Source organism: Salmo salar, chromosome 01, assembly GCF_965601325.2.
Source record: "Salmo salar chromosome 01, fSalSal1, whole genome shotgun sequence".
Classification (NCBI taxonomy): Eukaryota; Metazoa; Chordata; class Actinopteri; order Salmoniformes; family Salmonidae; genus Salmo; species Salmo salar.
In genome coordinates this window covers 3,680,006-3,699,707 of record NC_138291.1, presented here as the reverse complement: position 1 = coordinate 3,699,707, position 19,702 = coordinate 3,680,006, and the positions used below count along the sequence as shown (strand labels likewise).

At 45.7% G+C, this 19,702-nt stretch overlaps 1 protein-coding gene across 2 annotated transcripts in view; it reads right to left on the bottom strand.

Annotated features, from left to right (window-relative positions):
- Window positions 1-6,862: 6,862 nt before the first annotated feature.
- Window positions 6,863-19,702, bottom strand: part of LOC106577206 (exonuclease 3'-5' domain-containing protein 2) — a 28,333-nt gene continuing 15,493 nt past the window's right edge. Inside the window, exons 8-11 of one of the 2 annotated variants that reach the window (XM_082958367.1) lie at window positions 17,551-17,686; window positions 13,444-13,606; window positions 12,873-13,075; window positions 6,863-10,512 (exon numbers count right to left, since the gene is read on the bottom strand). In XM_082958367.1, coding sequence (XP_082814493.1) covers window positions 10,335-10,512; window positions 12,873-13,075; window positions 13,444-13,606; window positions 17,551-17,686 — 680 coding nt within the window. In that variant the 3' untranslated portion in view covers window positions 6,863-10,334. Of the gene's footprint in view, window positions 12,615-12,872; window positions 13,076-13,443; window positions 13,607-17,550; window positions 17,687-19,702 lie in introns of both variants that reach the window. The other variant, XM_045705901.2, reaches the window with a different exon arrangement.

The window sequence follows — 19,702 nt, the reverse complement described above, 5'->3', positions numbered from 1 at the left end:
CTGGTACTTCCTGTATATAGCCATGTTATTACCTGGTACTTCCTGTATATAGCCATGTTATTACCTGGTACTTCCTGTATATAGCCATGTTATTACCTGGTACTTCCTGTATATAGCCATGTGATTTTGACAGGTTATTGTTATTCACTGTGTATTTATTCTTTATTGTCACTATATCTTCATTTCTGCATCGTTGGAAACGGAGCCGGAAGTAAGCGGTTAGTCCGCAGTACCAGCTGATATTTGTTCAAAAGGAATTAATTTATTTCCGTGTTGCAGGTTCTGATTTATGCATTTTCTGAAAATGTTACATTTCCCCCCCGGGGCAGTAAACTGGAACATTCCACCCCGGGGCAGTAAACTGGAACATTTCACCCCGGGGCGGTGGGGTAAACTGGAACATTTCACCCCGGGGCAGTAAACTGGAACATTCCACCCCGGGGCGGTGGGGTAAACTGGAACATTTTACCCCGGGGCGGTAAACTGGAACATTCTACCCCGGGGCAGTAAACTGGAACATTCCCCCCCGGGGCAGTAAACTGGAACATTACACCCCGGGGCGGTGGGGTAAACTGGAACATTACACCCCGGGGCAGTGGGGTAAACTGGAACATTTTACCCCGGGGCGGTAAACTGGAACATTCTACCCCGGGGCAGTAAACTGGAACATTCCCCCCCGGGGCAGTAAACTGGAACATTACACCCCGGGGCGGTGGGGTAAACTGGAACATTACACCCCGGGGCAGTGGGGTAAACTGGAACATTTCACCCCGGGGCAGTGGGGTAAACTGGAACATTTCACCCCGGGGCGGTGGGGTAAACTGGAACATTACACCCCGGGGCGGTGGGGTAAACTGGAAGATTACACCCCGGGGCGGTGGGGTAAACTGGAACATTTCACCCCGGGGCGGTGGGGTAAACTGGAACATTTCACCCCGGGGCGGTGGGGTAAACTGGAACATTTTACTCCTTGAGACGAAGTCACACGTTATCTGTTTGATTTAAGAGATAATACCCGAGATTTGATTTATTAGGATCCCCAACCAGGTTTGCTGTTCATTTGAGCAATATGAGATGGAAGGGAGTTCCTTGCACTCATGGCTCTGTATAATACTGTACGTTTACATTCATTTGGAATTTCCAACACAATTTTTCTTATAAAAACAAGAAGTGACGCAGCCAGTCTTTCCTCAACTCTTAGCCAAGAGAGACTGGCATATTAATATCAGCCCCTCTGATGAATGAAGAGCAAAATGTGCCGCTCTGTTCTGAGCCAGCTGCAGTTTAACTAGGTCTTTCTTTGCAGCACTGGACCATATGACTGAGAAATAGTCAAGATAACATGCCGACTAGACCGGGCATGCGCGTGCGACCGCCATCGCGCGCATGTTGATTTTGTCCATCCACACCAGCTGTGATCAGGACACAGATTGAAATATAAAAAACTCTAAACCAACTATGTTGATTTGGGGACAGGTTGAAACACATGAAACATTCTTGGACATTTAGCTAGCTAGCTTGCTGTTGCTAGCTAATGTGTCCCGGGATATTTTTTTTTAAACATTTATTTAACTATATAATTTATTTAACTAGGCAAGTCAGTTACGAACAAATTCTTTATTACAATGACAGCCTAGGAACAGTTTCTAGTGATCTCTCCTCCTTCAGTCTTCTTCTTCGTTGGACTTTATATGGAGGTTGGCAACCAACTTTAAGGTGCATTACCACCACCAACTGGACTGGAGTATAGACCTCAGTTCATCTTTCAATCACCCACGTGGGTATATGCTCCTAACAACCAATGAGGAGATGGGAGAGGTGGGACTTGCGTCAAGCGTCAAATAGTTCTATTTTAGCACTTGGCTACGCAGACGCTCGTTGACGCGTGCGAGCATTTTGAATGAAATGATTGAATAACATGTACACTGAACAAAAATATAAACGCAATATGTAATGTGAGCTGGAATAAAATATCCCAGAAATGTTCTGTACTCACAAAAAAATGTATTTCTCAAAAATTGTGTTCACAAATTTGTTTCAATCCCTGTTAGTGAGCATTTGATCCTTTGTCAAGATAATCCATCCACCTGATAGGTGTGGCATATCAAGAAGCTGATTTAACAGCATGATCATTACACAGGTGCACCTTGTGCTGTGGACAATAAAAGACCACTCTAAAATGTGCAGTTTTTTCACACAACACAATGCCACAGATGTCTCAAGTTGAGGGAGTGTGCAATTGGCATGCTGACTGTAGGAATGTCCACCAGAGTTGTTTCCAGATAACTTCATGTTAATTTCTTTACGAGAGTTGTTTTAGAGAATTTGGCAGTACGTCCAACCAGCCTCACAATCGCAGAACCACGCGTAACCATGCCAGCCCAGGACCTCCACATCTGGCCTCTTCACCTGTGGGATCGTAAGAGAGGGTAAGAGTATTTCTGTCTGTAATAAAGCCCTTTTGTGGAGAAAAACTCAGTGGATGAGCCTGGCTCCCAAGTGGGTGGGCCTATGCCCTCCGAGGCCCACCCATGTCTGTACACCTGTCCAGTAATTTGAAATCCATAGGCCAAATTAATTCATTTCAATTGCCTTATTTCCTTATATGAACTGTAAGATTTTTGTTCAGTGTATGTGTACATTTATTTTGGAACTCTCGTGCACGGTGTGGTCAGCATGTAACATAATATTACATCCTGCAGGACTTGCTTTGTGGAGTGTGGTTTGTGAAGAAAGCAGATAATCTCTTCATTAGACAGACTTCTCCCCATCTTTACAACCATTGAATCTATATGTTTTGACCATGACAGTTTACAATGTAAGGTAACGCCAAGTAATTTAGTCTCCTCAACTTGTTCAACAGCCACACCATTTATTACCAGAATCAGCTGAGGTCTAGAACTTAGTGAATGATTTGTACCAAATACAATGCTCTTAGTTTTAGAGATGTTCAGGACCAGTTTATTACTGGCCACCCATTCCAAAACAGACTGCAACTCTTTGTTTAGGGTTTCAGTGACTTCGTTAGCTGTGGTTGCTGATGTGTATATGGTTGAATCATCAGCATACATGGACACACATGCTTTGTTTAATGCCAGTGGAGGTCATTGGTCAAAATAGAAAAGAGTAGAGGGCCTAGAGAGCTGCCCTGCGGTACACCACACTTTACATGTTTGACATTAGAGAAGCTTCCATTAAAGAAAACCCTCTGAGTTCTATTAGATAGATAGCTCTGAATCCACGATATGGCAAAGGTTGAAAAGCCATAACACATATGTTTTTTAAACAACAGGTTATGGTCAATAATATCAAAGGCTGCACTGAAATCTAACAGTACAGCTCCACCAATCGTATTATCAATTTCTTTCAACCAATCATCAGTCATTTGTGTCAGGGCAGTACATGTTGAGTGCCCTTCTCTATAAACATGCTGAAAGTCTGTTGTTAATTTGTTTACAGAGAAATAGAAACAACTGTTTGACCATATACAATGCTAACAGTTTGCTAAGAGCTGGCAGCAAGCTGATTGGTCAGCTGTTAGAACCAGTAAAGGCCGCTTTACCACTCTTGGGTAGTTGAATGACTTTGGCTTCCCTCCAGGCCTGAGGACAAAGACTTTCCTCTAGGCTCAGATTAAAGATATGACAGATAGGAGTGGCTATAGAGTCAGCTACCATCCTCAGTAGCGTTCCATCTAAGTTGTCAATGCCAGGAGTTTAGCCATTATTGATCGTTAACAATATCTCCACCTCTCCCACACTAACTTCACAAAATTCTAGCTTTTTTTTCATTATTAGTTTGTCTGAGTGCGATGGCTCACTGTTCGTTGTTGGCATTTCCTGCCTAAGTAATCATTCAAATAATTGGCATCAAATGGTTTTGTGATGAATAAGCCATCTGATTTGATGAAAGATGGAGTTGAATTTGTCTTTCTGCCCATAATTTCATTTTAAAGTAGTACCAAAGTTTTTTTCTATCATTGATCTTGGCTTCATAATACAGTTTCTTCTTTTTGTTGAGTTTAGTCACATAGTTTCTCGATTTGCAGTAAGTTAGCCAGTCAGATGTACAGCCAGACTTATTAGCCAATCCTTTTACATTTTTTTTACATTTTTAGTCATTTAGCAGACGCTCTTATCCAGAGCGACTTACAGTAGTGAATGAATACATTTCATGTCATGCATTTTTTTTTTTTTTCGTACTGGCCCACCGTGGGAATCGAACCCACAACCCTGGCGTTGCAAACACCATGCTCTACCAACTGAACCACAGGGAAGGGGCTTTTGCCCCATCTCTTTCAACCATACAGTTTTTCAATTCCTCATCAATCCATAGAGCCTTAACAGTTCTAACAGTCAGTCTCTAAACAGGTTCATGTTTATCAATAATTGGATGAAATGTAATAAATTCCTCAAGTGCAGCATCTGGATGCTCCTTATTAATCACATCAGACCAACTAATATTTTTTTAACGTCATCCAGATAAGAGTCACAGCAAAATCTTTTGTATGATCTCTTATACACTATTTTAGGCCCAGCTTTTTGGAACTTTGTCGTTCCTGGATATAGCCATTATATTGTGATCACTGCATCCAATGGGTACGGATACAGCTTCAGAACAAAGTTCTACAGTAAAAATGTGATCAATATTGGTGGATGATCTTGTTCCTGTCGTGTTTGTAAACACCTTGGTAGGTTGATTAATAACGTGAACCAGATTACAGGTGCTGGCTACAGTAAGAAGCTTCCTCTTGAGCGGACAGCTTGATGAAAACCAGTCAATATTCAGGTCCCCAAAAAAGTAGACCTCTGTGTTTACATCACATACACTATCAAGCATTCACACATTTTTATTACAGTAAATGTATTCACACCTTCACTTTATCCACACTGAGATTTTTAAAAATGTAATTTTAACAATCTACACACAATACCCCATAATGACAAAGCAAAAACAGGTTTTTAGAATTTTTATCAAGTTAAAATAAAAAAAATACCTTATTTACAAAAGTTTTCAGACACTTGAGCTCAGGTGCATCCTGTTTTCATTGATCATCCTTGAGATGTTTCTACAACTTGATTGGAGTCCACCTGTGGTAAATTCAATTGATTGGACATAATTTTGAATTGATTTGGAAAGGCACACACCTGTCTATAATAGGTCCCACAGTTGACAGTGCATGTCAGAGCAAAAACCAAGCCATGAGGTCGAAGGAATTATCCATAGAGCTCCGAGACAGGACTGTGGCGAGACACAGATCTGGGGAAGGGTACCAAAATATTTCTGCAGCATTGAAGGTCCCCAAGAACACAGAGACCTCCATCATTCTTAAATGGAAGAAGTTTGGAACCGCAAGACTCTTCCTAGAGCTGGCCGCCCGGGCAAACTGAGCAATCGGGGGAGAAGAGCCTTGGTCAGGGAGGTGACCAAGAACCCGATGGTCACTCTGACAGAGCTCCGGAGTTCCTCTGTGGAGATGGGAGAACCTTCCAGAAGGACAACCATCTCTGCAGCACTCCACCAATCAGGCCTTTATGGTAGAGTGGCCAGACGGAAGTCACTCCTCAGTAAAAGGCACATGACAGCCCGCTTGGAGTTTGCCAAAAGGCACCTAAAGAACTCTGACCATGAGAAACAAGATGCTCTGGTCTGATGAAACCAAGATTGAACTCTTTGGCTTGAATGCCAAGCGTCACGTCTGGAGGAAACCTGGCACCGTCCCTACGGTGAAGCATGGTGGTGGCAGCATCATGCTGTGGGAGGTTTTTTAGCGTCAGGGACTGGGAGACCAGTCAGAATTGAGGGAAAGATGAACGGAGTACAGAGAGATCCTTGATGAAAACCTGCTCCAGAGCGCTCAGGACCTCAGACTTGGGCGAAGGTTCACCTTCCAACAGGACAACGACCCTAAACACACAGCCAGGACAACTCAGGAGTGGCTTTGGGACAAGTCTCTGAATGTCCTTGAGTGACCCAGCCAAAACCCGATCGAACATATCTGGAGACCTGAAAATAGCTGTGCAGCAACGCTCCCCATTCAACCTGACAGAGTATGAGAGGATCTGCAGAGAAAAATGGGAGAAACTCCCAATACAGGTGTGCCAAGATTGTAGCGTCATACCCAAGAAGACTCGAGGCTGTAATCACTGCTTCAACAAAGTAAAGGGTCTGAATACTTCTGCAAATGTGGTATTTTTATCAATACATTTGTAAAAATGTTTAAAAAAAAAAGTTTTTGCTTTGTCGTTATGGGGTTTTGATTAAGAAAAATTATTTAAATCAAATTTTAGAATAAGGCTGTAACGTAACAATGTAACGTAACAATGTGGAAAAGGTCAAGGGGTCTGAATACTTTCCCGAATGCACTGTAGATACTAACTGTTAGTACTTGGTAGAGAGACAGGAAACACAGGGATAAATACACTGGGCCAGAGAGACAGGAAACACAGGGATAAATACACCGGGGATAATAAGTGACACCTGGAGAGGGGTGGAGACAATCACAAGACAGGTGAAACAGATCAGGGTGTCACACAGACACTATCAAGCATTTCACATATATAATATATAGATACTGACTGTTAGTACTTGGTGGCCTATAGCAACACCCCAAAAGAAAAGGCTTGAGATGTGCCAAGTGAACCTGCAACCACAACACTACAATAACACTTGACATGAGATCTTCTCTAAGCATTACAGGGATATGGCTCTGAATATATACAGCAACACCTCCCCCATAAGCATTCCTGTCTCTTCTATAGATGTTATATCCTTGTATTGCTACTGCTGTATCATAGAGCCTGTATCAATTTGTAGCAGACAAATGAACGTAGTAGCTCAAACAAATAAATAAAAAGATAAATTGACATAAAGGTGAAGTTTTATAACTATAACCCCTACTACACAGAACACCGCAATCCATCCAAGTTTCACACAAATATACAAACACGATACTTTGTGTTTTCATTTACAATATTAGGGGAAAATAAACAGCTTCTATGGGGTTATATCTGGACAAACGTAAATAAAAAGCTGCTGGTTTCTTTAAATGAAAGACTTACATTTCGTCATGCTCAAGAACATGAAAATCTCTGCTTTGCAAACAGGTTTACTGTATTCAATATTAAGGCCGTCATTCTTTACTAACCCATGGAGCTGGTCTCTCTCAGGCTACCTTCACACACACACAGGTTGGCACTTCTCTCAATGTGAAATGATTAGGAAGGTTGGACTGAAACAACTTGTTATTGATGTGTCCTGATGTTTTGGGGGTTAAGTTAGTCTTTTGGTCTAGTGAGTGGAAGAGTCACACTAAAACATGCGATATGGTGATCTGACAGAGAATACTTCCAGGACATATAGGATACATCCCAAATGGCACCCTATTCCCTATTTAGTGCACTACTCCTGACCAGAGCCCTATGGCCTATTTAAGGCCGCGACAACGGCAGTATTGTGGCAAGGAAATAAAACAGGAAGTGGATTTAACTTCATTAGGAAAACAGCCCCAATGTTGTTAACAAATAGAATTGTCGTCATCCTGAGTCACATTTTTATTTTCAAAGCTACGTCATACAATATGTTACATACAGTAGATTTTAAAAAGGGAAGAAAAAAAAGATGTCTGCTTCATGTTTTCCTTTTTGCCACGTAACAAACTGATCACGATACTGGTATCATCACAGCCCTAATTCATAGGGTCAAATGTAGTGCAATACAGTGTCTTCAGTAAGTATTGACACCCCGTTTTCAACATTTTATTGTGTTACAAAGTGGGATTAAATCAACGATCTACATAAAATACTAATATTTTGATAAGTTAAGTATTCAACCCCCTGAGTCAATAAAATGTTCGAATCCTCGTCTTCATGGTAAGCAACTCCAGTGTAGGTTTGGCCTTGTGTTTTAGGTTATTGTCCTGCTGAAAGGGTGAATTCATCTCCCAGTGTCTGGAGGAAAGCGGATTGAACCAGGTTTTCCCTCTAGGATTTTGCATGTGCTTAGCTGCATTTACGTTTCTTTATCCTGAAAAACTCCCCAGTCCTTAACGATGACAAGCATACCCATAACATGATCCAGCCACCACTATGCTTGAAAATATGGAGAGTGGTACTCAGTGATGTGTTGGATTTGCTCCAAACATAACACTTTTTATCTGATAGTCATTACTTTAAACATACAAATTCTTCTAAGATATTTCACCCTGAAACTGTATCACTGTGTGTAAAATCCATTAGACACATAAGACTATACGTTGATAATGTGTGCAGCGTAGGCAGGATAGAATGAGAACATTGATTTCCTTACAGGACATTCTGTCCCGTGGAGAAACTGTTAGGCTTGCAGAAAATTATTAAACGTTGTTGCAGAATATGATAAACAACGTATGTGTACAGGTGGAACAATACAACCCGCCTAAAGCGGGGTTCTCGACTGATGTGTGTATAAAAGATGGGCTCTGAACTTGAAAGGGCAAAGCTCTCTGAATAAAGAACTGATTATTTGTATGCTGGGACTGTCTGTTAATTCAAACTGGAGACTTACAACCTCTAGGATACAGATTTTGTTATAAAATAGTTCAATTAGAACATGGAGATAGAAATTCTCGGGACATAATCCTGAATACAAAATGAATTGTTTTGCCACATTTTTTTGCTGTATTACTTTAATGCCTTGTTGCAAAACAGGATGCATGTTTTGGAATATTTTTATTCTGTACAGGCTTCCTTCTTTTTACTCTGTCATTTAGGTTAGTATTGAGGAGTAATTACAATGTTGTTGATCCATCAATCCTCAGTTTTCTCCTATCACAACCAAACAGTTTTAGTCACCATGGCGAAATCCTTGCGAAATTTCCTTCCTTTCCGGCAACTAAGTTAGGAAGGACGCCTGTATCTTTGTAGTGACTGGGTGTATTGATACACCATCAACAGTGTAATTTATAATCTTCACCCATCTATCAATAGGGGCCCTTTGCAGGGCGTTGGAAAACCTCCCTGGTCTTTGTGGTTGAAATTCACTACTCGACTGAGTGACATTACAGATAATTGTATGTGTGGAGGTACAGAGATGATGAAGTCATTCAAAAATCATGTTAAACACTATTATTGCACACACAGTGAATCCATGCAACTTATTATGTGACTTGTAAAGCACATTTTGTACTCCTGAACTTATTTAGGCTAGACATAACAAAAGGGGTTGAATAATTATTGACACAAGACATTTCAGCTTTTCATTTTTAATTCAATTCATTTGTAAAATAATAAAAAATAAAATAAAAATTCCACTTTGACATTGTGTGTGAAGGTCAGAGACCCAAAAACAAATCTAAAAATGTAATAATTTTTAAAAATCAGGCTGTAACAGAATGTGGAAACAGGGGTGTGAGTACTCTCTGAAGGCACCATATAGGGTGCCATTTTCAGATACATTCAACGGCTGGTCGTCATTTGGGGTCAATTCATAACGGCTGATCAGTTATTGAATTTATAGCTTTGGCTGATCGATTAAAAAGAAAAATCGACAAAAGATGAGATGCTCTGTCGTATTAAAAAAAATAATAATTTAAGCTACCTTTACCAAGCAAACTTGATTTCTGCATGCTCACAAATGCCTAGTAATTATCTTTAGGACTGAAACCCAGCAGAGAAATTATAATTCATATTTAATGATAACTAAGAGTAGGTTCCAGCTTAGTCTAAAAGACATGATTTTCTGAAACTGGAAAGTATTCAGACCCCTTGTCTTTTTCCACATTTTTGTTACGTTACAGCCTTTTTCTAAAATGGATTAAATTAATAAATCAGCACACAATACCCCATAATGACAAAGTGGTTTTTAGAAATGTATAAAACTAAAACAGAAATACCTTATTTACATAAGTATTCAGACCCTTTGCTATGAGACTCTAAATTGAGCTCAGGTGCATCCTGTTTCTATTGATCATCCTTGAGATGTTTCTACAACTTGATTGGAGTCCACCTGTGGTAAATTCAATTGATTGGACATGATTTGGAAAGGCACACACCTGTCTATATAAGGTCTCACAGTTGACAGTCCATGTCAGAGCAAATACCAAGCCATGAGGTTGAAGGAATTGTCTGTAGAGCTCCGAGACAGGATTGTGTCGAGACACAGTGGTGGCAGCATCATGCTGTCGGGAGGTTTTTCAGCAGCAAGGACTGGGAGACTAGTCAGGGTCTGGGAGAGGAGACTAGTCAGGGTCTGGGAGACTAGTCAGGGTCTGGGAGACTAGTTAGTCAGGGTCTGGGAGACTAGTCAGGGTCTGGGAGACTAGTCAGGGTCTGGGAGACTAGTCAGGGTCTGGGAGACTAGTCAGGGTCTGGGAGACTAGTCAGGATCGAGGGAAAGATCAAAAGTACAGAGAGATCCTTGATGAAAACCTGCTCCAGAGCGCTCAGGACCTCAGACTGAGGCGAAGGTTCACCTTCCAACAGGACAACGACCCTAAGCACACAGCCATAGCAACGCAGGAGAGCTTGAGAGGATCTGCAAAGAAGAATGGGAGAAACTCCCAATACAGGTGTACCAAGCTTGTAGCGTCATACCCAAGAAGACTCAAGGCTGTAATCGCTGCCAAAAGGTGCTAAAACAAAAGTATTGAGTAAAGGGTCTGAATACTTATCTAAATGATATTTCAATATTTTTTTCCTCAATCAAATCTGGAAAAATGTCTAAAAACAGTTTTTTTTTGCTTTGTCATTATGGGAAAGGAAAAGGGGGGGGGGGGGATACCTAGTCAGTTTAAAACTGAATTCAGATGAATCAGAGAGATGCGAGGTGCTTCCTAAACCGACGACAACATCATTATGGGCTATTGTGTGTAGACTGATGAGGGGAAAAACAACAAACGTTGAATCCATGTTAGAATCAGGTTGTAACGTAACAAAATGTGGAAAAAAAGTCAAGGGGTCTGAATACTTTCCCAAACGCACTGTATAAGAGCCTGTTTCCTGGGTCTAGATGAAGTCTCGTCTCCTATGGTATTTCTGGTTAGGACAAGTTTTAATGTGGGTCTGGGAAACCAGACCATAGCACTGTGGTGATTACTACGATAGCTGGTTTTTCCATGGCAACAAGGAAAACACAAAACAAAGCAGACTGAACTCTTCCGTCATTAAAATCTACTTGGATGTAAAATATTGTCTGTTGTAGGAAAATAAACGTGATTCTGGTGGACAACATTACGACTGTTTCCCCGGTGGACAACATGAGGACCGTTTCCCCGGTGGACAACATGAGGACCGTTTCCCCGGTGGACAACATGAGGACCGTTTCCCCGGTGGACAACATTACGACCGTTTCCCCGGTGGACAACATTACGACCGTTTCCCCGGTGGACAACATTACGACCGTTTCCCCGGTGGACAACATGAGGACCGTTTCCCCGGTGGACAACATGAGGACCGTTTCCCCGGTGGACAACATTACGACCGTTTCCCCGGTGGACAACATTACGACTGTTTCCCCGGTGGACAACATTACGACCGTTTCCCCGGTGGACAACATTATGACCGTTTCCCCGGTGGACAACATTATGACCGTTTCCCCGGTGGACAACATTACGACCGTTTCCCCGGTGGACAACATTACGACCGTTTCCCCGGTGGACAACATGAGGACCGTTTCCCCGGTGGACAACATGAGGACCGTTTCCCCGGTGGACAACATGAGGACTGTTTCCCCGGTGGACAACATGAGGACCGTTTCCCCGGTGGACAACATTACGACTGTTTCCCCGGTGGACAACATTACGACTGTTTCCCCGGTGGACAACATGAGGACCGTTTCCCCGGTGGACAACATTACGACCGTTTCCCCGGTGGACAACATGAGGACCGTTTCCTCTCAGGAAATTCAGCCTGCTTCATGTTTTGTTTCCTTGCCACGATACCCCAGAGTATCGGGATACTGCTCCAGTTAGGATCTCAAAATGGCACCTTCTGGGGTCCTGGTCGAAATGTACTACACTATATAAAAGAACAGGGTGCCAATGTGTCAGTAAGGGGTCCAATACATCCTGCTGGGCCCACAAGCACCAGTCTCTGTCTGGCATTTAACATGTAAGGCACCACAATCAGGTGAGAGCAACAGATGTCCTCGTCCTGCCAACAGTAGACTGAGGAGAATCGCCAGGTACTGAACACACCCAGAATTCAACCCTTCCCCTGTAGGCATCAGTCTGCTCTCTGGGTTACTGTGTGGACCCCCGGGGTAGAGGCCGGACCCCCCCGGGGTAGAGGCCGGACCCCCCCGGGGTAGAGGCCGGACCCCCCCGGGGTAGAGGCTGGACCCCCGGGGTAGAGGCTGCTGTAACAGCTGATGGAGATCCAGCCTGAGTAACAGGCTAAGACCGCGGCGTGGTGACTGTAGGTCAGTTAAGCTGGACGGGAAGGTGTTCTCCGTACTTGCGTAGGAACTTGTTGTGGTTGTGGCTGACAGACCAGAGAGGAGGAAGGTAACGAGGTGTCATGGTAGACAGGAAGTGTTGCCTCCAGCGACCCTCGAGCTCCATTAACCCCTTCAGGCCCTGCTCGGCGGTCGCCTGCACCACCTTCAGCCCGTGGGGAACATAGCTCTCATTGAAGATCCTGGGAGAGGGCAGCGTAAATGAAAATCAACTCAATTTCTTCATAAATGCCTCATTATAAAAACAGCTTGACAGATAGCTGATCTAGATACTAAAGAGCAAGCAGAAGCAGGATAAAACGTCCGAGGAGGAAACACCTAGATAGGAACCGGCTCAGAGAGGAGGTCCATGCTCGTCTGGCTGTACTGGGGGGGGGGGGGGGGGGGTCAGGTTAAGAGTACATGATGACCATCAAGGCAAAGACAGATCAGACCCTCACCTCGTCTCCAGGCTTGCAGCCCTCTGCAGCGTCTCGGGAGTCAGCTCCACGTCGGTGTCGTTGAAGAAACACCTTATGATCTTCTGTAGCTCATCTCTCCTGGCCCCTGGAAGCCCATCCCCTACGGTGAGCAGGGCTCGGGCTGCAGAACGAACCCTCCTGCGGTCAGAGTCCTCCAGGAGGTGCACGCCCTCCTCACACCCCTGGGGGTAGGAAACAAAAAAATCCATACAGTTGAGTTTCGCAATATTATTTTTGACTATATATCGATACTCTGAGCCAATATGGTTTAGCCACTTATTTCCCTGACTGATTAAAAGTTATTTTCTCATCTTCTCTTGTCCCTCTGCAGCAGACGAGGTGAGCCATGTTGGAAACATCAAATCACAACAAAATCCCCGTATCAAAATCACAACAAAATGACTATAAATATAGAATAGTGATATATATAAATTCACAATTCATACAGAATCAGAATCCATATCGTATCAGCACCTCAGTATGGCGATAATATCCTACGCTGAGGTCCCTCGCAATTCCCAACCCACACACACACACTTCCCAGCCCTACCTGGGGCGCGCCGTGCTCATCAGCCAGCTGCTGCTTCAGGAAGCCGTCGTGCACGTTGGAGGCCGCGTGACAGGAAGTGCACAGCAGCAAGATGTCATGGGAGTTGTGGTCCTTCATCTCCGTGGGGAAGTGACGTCTGTATTCGTGAGGAACGATGTTCTTCCTGTAGGGGTAAGACGAGATGGGAACTAGTTAACACTACAGGCCTTGAACGCAGAGGGGAACTAGTTAACACTACAGGCCTTCAACACAGAGGGGAACTAGTTAACACTACAGGCCTTCAACACAGAGGGGAACTAGTTGGCCTTCAACACAGAGGGGAACTAGTTAACACTACAGGCCTTCAACACAGAGGGGAACTAGTTAACACTACAGGCCTTCAACACAGAGGGGAACTAGTTAACACTACAGGCCTACAACACAGAGGGGAACTAGTTGGCCTTCAACACAGAGGGGAACTAGTTAACACTACAGGCCTTCAACGCAGAGGGGAACTAGTTAACACTACAGGCCTACAACACAGAGGGGAACTAGTTAACACTACAGGCCTTCAACACAGAGGGGAACTAGTTGGCCTTCAACACAGAGGGGAACTAGTTAACACTACAGGCCTTCAACGCAGAGGGGAACTAGTGAACACTACAGGCCTTCAACGCAGAGGGGAACTAGTGAACACTACAGGCCTTCAACACAGAGGGGAACTAGTTAACACTACAGGCCTTCAACACAGAGGGGAACTAGTTGGCCTTCAACACAGAGGGGAACTAGTTAACACTACAGGCCTTCAACACAGAGGGGAACTAGTTAACACTACAGGCCTTCAACACAGAGGGGAACTAGTTAACACTACAGGCCTTCAACGCAGAGGGGAACTAGTTAACACTACAGGCCTACAACACAGAGGGGAACTAGTTGGCCTTCAACACAGAGGGGAACTAGTTAACACTACAGGCCTTCAACACAGAGGGGAACTAGTTAACACTACAGGCCTTCAACACAGAGGGGAACTAGTTAACACTACAGGCCTTCAACACAGAGGGGAACTAGTTAACACTACAGGCCTTCAACACAGAGGGGAACTAGTTAACACTACAGGCCTTCAACACAGAGGGGAACTAGTTGGCCTTCAACACAGAGGGGAACTAGTTAACACTACAGGCCTTCAACACAGAGGGGAACTAGTTGGCCTTCAACACAGAGGGGAACTAGTTAACACTACAGGCCTTCAACGCAGAGGGGAACTAGTGAACACTACAGGCCTTCAACACAGAGGGGAACTAGTTAACACTACAGGCCTTCAACACAGAGGGGAACTAGTTGGCCTTCAACACAGAGGGGAACTAGTTAACACTACAGGCCTTCAACACAGAGGGGAACTAGTTAACACTACAGGCCTTCAACACAGAGGGGAACTAGTTAACACTACAGGCCTTCAACGCAGAGGGGAACTAGTTAACACTACAGGCCTACAACACAGAGGGGAACTAGTTGGCCTTCAACACAGAGGGGAACTAGTTAACACTACAGGCCTTCAACACAGAGGGGAACTAGTTAACACTACAGGCCTTCAACACAGAGGGGAACTAGTTAACACTACAGGCCTTCAACACAGAGGGGAACTAGTTAACACTACAGGCCTTCAACACAGAGGGGAACTAGTTGGCCTTCAACACAGAGGGGAACTAGTTAACACTACAGGCCTTCAACGCAGAGGGGAACTAGTTAACACTACAGGCCTACAACACAGAGGGGAACTAGTTAACACTACAGGCCTTCAACGCAGAGGGGAACTAGTTAACACTACAGGCCTTCAACACAGAGGGGAACTAGTTAACACTACAGGCCTTCAACACAGAGGGGAACTAGTGAACACTACAGGCCTTCAACGCAGAGGGGAACTAGTTAACACTACAGGCCTTCAACACAGAGGGGAACTAGTGAACACTACAGGCCTTCAACACAGAGGGGAACTAGTTAACACTACAGGCCTTCAACACAGAGGGGAACTAGTTAACACTACAGGCCTTCAACGCAGAGGGGAACTAGTTAACACTACAGGCCTTCAACGCAGAGGGGAACTAGTTAACACTACAGGCCTTCAACACAGAGGGGAACTAGTTGGCCTTCAACACAGAGGGGAACTAGTTAACACTACAGGCCTTCAACACAGAGGGGAACTAGTTAACACTACAGGCCTTCAACACAGAGGGGAACTAGTTAACACTACAGGCCTTCAACACAGAGGGGAACTAGTTAACACTACAGGCCTTCAACGCAGAGGGGAACTAGTTAACACTACAGGCCTTCAACACAGAGGGGAACTAGTTGGCCTTCAACACAGAGGGGAACTAGTTAACACTACAGGCCTTCAACACAGAGGGGAACTAGTTAACACTACAGGCCTTCAACACAGAGGGGAACTAGTTAACACTACAGGCCTTCAACGCAGAGGGGAACTAGTTGGCCTTCAACGCAGAGGGGAACTAGTTAACACTACAGGCCTTCAACACAGAGGGGAACTAGTTGGCCTTCAACACAGAGGGGAACTAGTTAACACTACAGGCCTTCAACGCAGAGGGGAACTAGTTAACACTACAGGCCTACAACACAGAGGGGAACTAGTTAACACTACAGGCCTTCAACACAGAGGGGAACTAGTTAACACTACAGGCCTTCAACACAGAGGGGAACTAGTTAACACTACAGGCCTTCAACACAGAGGGGAACTAGTTAACACTACAGGCCTTCAACGCAGAGGGGAACTAGTTAACACTACAGGCCTTCAACACAGAGGGGAACTAGTTAACACTACAGGCCTTCAACGCAGAGGGGAACTAGTTAACACTACAGGCCTTCAACACAGAGGGGAACTAGTTAACACTACAGGCCTTCAACGCAGAGGGGAACTAGTTGGCCTTCAACGCAGAGGGGAACTAGTTAACACTACAGGCCTTCAACACAGAGGGGAACTAGTTAACACTACAGGCTTTCAACGCAGAGGGGAACTAGTTAACACTACAGGCCTTCAACACAGAGGGGAACTAGTGAACACTACAGGCCTTCAACGCAGAGGGGAACTAGTTAACACTACAGGCCTTCAACGCAGAGGGGAACCAACAGAGATAAATACTCACGTCCGCTTCCTACCCCACTAGGATGGACTGTCATGGCTGCAACGTGAAAAAGGTCTTCTCTGGCCGAGTTCCGATTCTCCACCCTTCTCACATGGATTTAACAACGGTGGATAATCCTCCAGCCAATGCTTACACCAATCCTATCCTCACAAATTCACTACGGGGAGTGTGCAAGTACACACTGAGAAAAGGGTTTCTTCCTAGGTTTTTGGCCTTTCTAGGGAGTATTTCCTAGGGAGTTTTTCCTAGCCACCGTGCTTCTACACCTGCATTGCTTGCTGTTTGGGGTTTTAGGCTGGGTTTCTGTACAGCACTTTGAGATATCAGCTGATGTAAGAAGGGCTTTAATAATACATTTGATTTGATGAATCGGAACACAAACCTGTTATTAGTTATACTAACAGTGGCTAACTGTGTAGCATCAGGCCAGCCCGACGCAAGACTCGTCCTCGCCACACACAGGTTCTCCTCGCCTGATACAAGAGTCGTTCTCCTCGCCTGATACAAGAGTCGTTCTCCTCGCCTGATACAAGAGTCGTTCTCCTCGCCTGATACAAGAGTGGTTCTCCTCGCCTGATACAAGAGTGGTTCTCCTCGCCTGATACAAGAGTGGTTCTCCTCGCCTGATACAAGAGTGGTTCTCCTCGCCTGATACAAGAGTCGTTCTCCTCGCCTGATACAAGAGTCGTTCTCCTCGCCTGATACAAGAGTCGTTCTCCTCGCCTGATACAAGAGTCGTTCTCCTCGCCTGATACAAGAGTCGTTCTCCTCGCCTGATACAAGAGTCGTTCTCCTCGCCTGATACAAGAGTCGTTCTCCTCGCCTGATACAAGAGTCGTTCTCCTCGCCTGATACAAGAGTCGTTCTCCTCGCCTGATACAAGAGTCGTTCTCCTCGCCTGATACAAGAGTCGTTCTCCTCGCCTGATACAAGAGTCGTTCTCCTCGCCTGATATAAGAGTCGTTCTCCTCACCTGATATAAGAGTCGTTCTTGCCACACACCACACACAGGTTCTCCTTGGCAGTCAGGTAGTAGTCCTGCTGGGATTCTGGACGTCCCGACGGCTCAAACAGCAGACGCACGATGAAGGGCTCATCACTCTGCAACACTAGAGGAAGACAGGAGAAGAGTTAGCTTCAACTGAACTGGGTCTTTGATAACATGAGTGGGAATTGGCCTGCGTGGATTGGGGGCTAAACTGTCCTGCAGGGATGGGGGGCGCTAAACTGTCCTGCAGGGATGGGGGGCGCTAAACTGTCCTGCAGGGATGGGGGGCGCTAAACTGGCCTGCAGGGATGGGGGGCGCTAAACTGGCCTGCAGGGATGGGGGGCGCTAAACTGGCCTGCAGGGATGGGGGGCGCTAAACTGGCCTGCAGGGATGGGGGGCGCTAAACTGTCCTGCAGGGATGGGGGGCGCTAAACTGTCCTGCAGGGATGGGGGGCGCTAAACTGGCCTGCAGGGATGGGGGGCGCTAAACTGTCCTGCAGGGATGGGGGGGCGCTAAACTGGCCTGCAGGGATGGGGGGCGCTAAACTGGCCTGCAGGGATGGGGGGCGCTAAACCGGCCTGCAGGGATGGGGGGGCGCTAAACCGGCCTGCAGGGATGGGGGGGCGCTAAACCGGCCTGCAGGGATGGGGGGGCGCTAAACCGGCCTGCAGGGATGGGGGGGCGCTAAACCGGCCAGCAGGGATGGGGGGGCGCTAAACCGGCCTGCAGGGATGGGGGGCGCTAAACCGGCCTGCAGGGATGGGGGGCGCTAAACCGGCCTGCAGGGATGGGGGGCGCTAAACCGGCCTGCAGGGATGGGGGGCGCTAAACCGGCCTGCAGGGATGGGGGGCGCTAAACCGGCCTGCAGGGATGGGGGGCGCTAAACTGTTAGTGGACAGTTTGATGTATAGCGCGTTAGTGGACAGCCTGATGTATAGCGCGTTAGTGGACAGCCTGATGTATAGCGTGTTAGTGGACAGCCTGATGTATAGCGTGTTAGTGGACAGCCTGAAGGATACGTGTTAGTGGACAGCCTGATGTATAGCGTGTTAGTGGACAGCCTGATGTATAGCGTGTTAGTGGACAGCCTGATGTATAGCGTGTTAGTGGACAGCCTGATGTATAGCGTGTTAGTGGACAGCCTGATGTATAGCGTGTTAGTGGACAGCCTGATGTATAGCGTGTTAGTGGACAGCCTGATGTATAGCGTGTTAGTGGACAGCCTGATGTATAGCGTGTTAGTGGACAGCCTGATGTATAGCGTGTTAGTGGACAGCCTGATGTATAGCGTGTTAGTGGACAGCCTGATGTATAGCGTGTTAGTGGACAGCCTGATGTATAGCGTGTTAGTGGACAGCCTGATGTATAGCGTGTTAGTGGACAGCCTGATGTATAGCGTGTTAGTGGACAGCCTGATGTATAGCGTGTTAGTGGACAGCCTGATGTATAGCGTGTTAGTGGACAGCCTGATGTATAGCGTGTTAGTGGACAGCCTGATGTATAGCGTGTTAGTGGACAGCCTGATGTATAGCGTGTTAGTGGACAGCCTGATGTATAGCGTGTTAGTGGACAGCCTGATGTATAGCGTGTTAGTGGACAGCCTGATGTATAGCGTGTTAGTGGACAGCCTGATGTATAGCGTGTTAGTGGACAGCCTGATGTATAGCGTGTTAGTGGACAGCCTGATGTATAGCGTGTTAGTGGACAGCCTGATGTATAGCGTGTTAGTGGACAGCCTGATGTATAGCGTGTTAGTGGACAGCCTGATGTATAGCGTGTTAGTGGACAGCCTGATGTATAGCGTGTTAGTGGACAGCCTGATGTATAGCGTGTTAGTGGACAGCCTGATGTATAGCGTGTTAGTGGACAGCCTGATGTATAGCGTGTTAGTGGACAGCCTGATGTATAGCGTGTTAGTGGACAGCCTGACCTGATGTATAGCGTGTTAGTGGACAGCCTGACCTGATGTATAGCGTGTTAGTGGACAGCCTGACCTGATGTATAGCGTGTTAGTGGACAGCCTGACCTGATGTATAGCGTGTTAGTGGACAGCCTGACCTGATGTATAGCGTGTTAGTGGACAGCCTGACCTGATGTATAGCGTGTTAGAGGACAGCCTGACCTGATGTATAG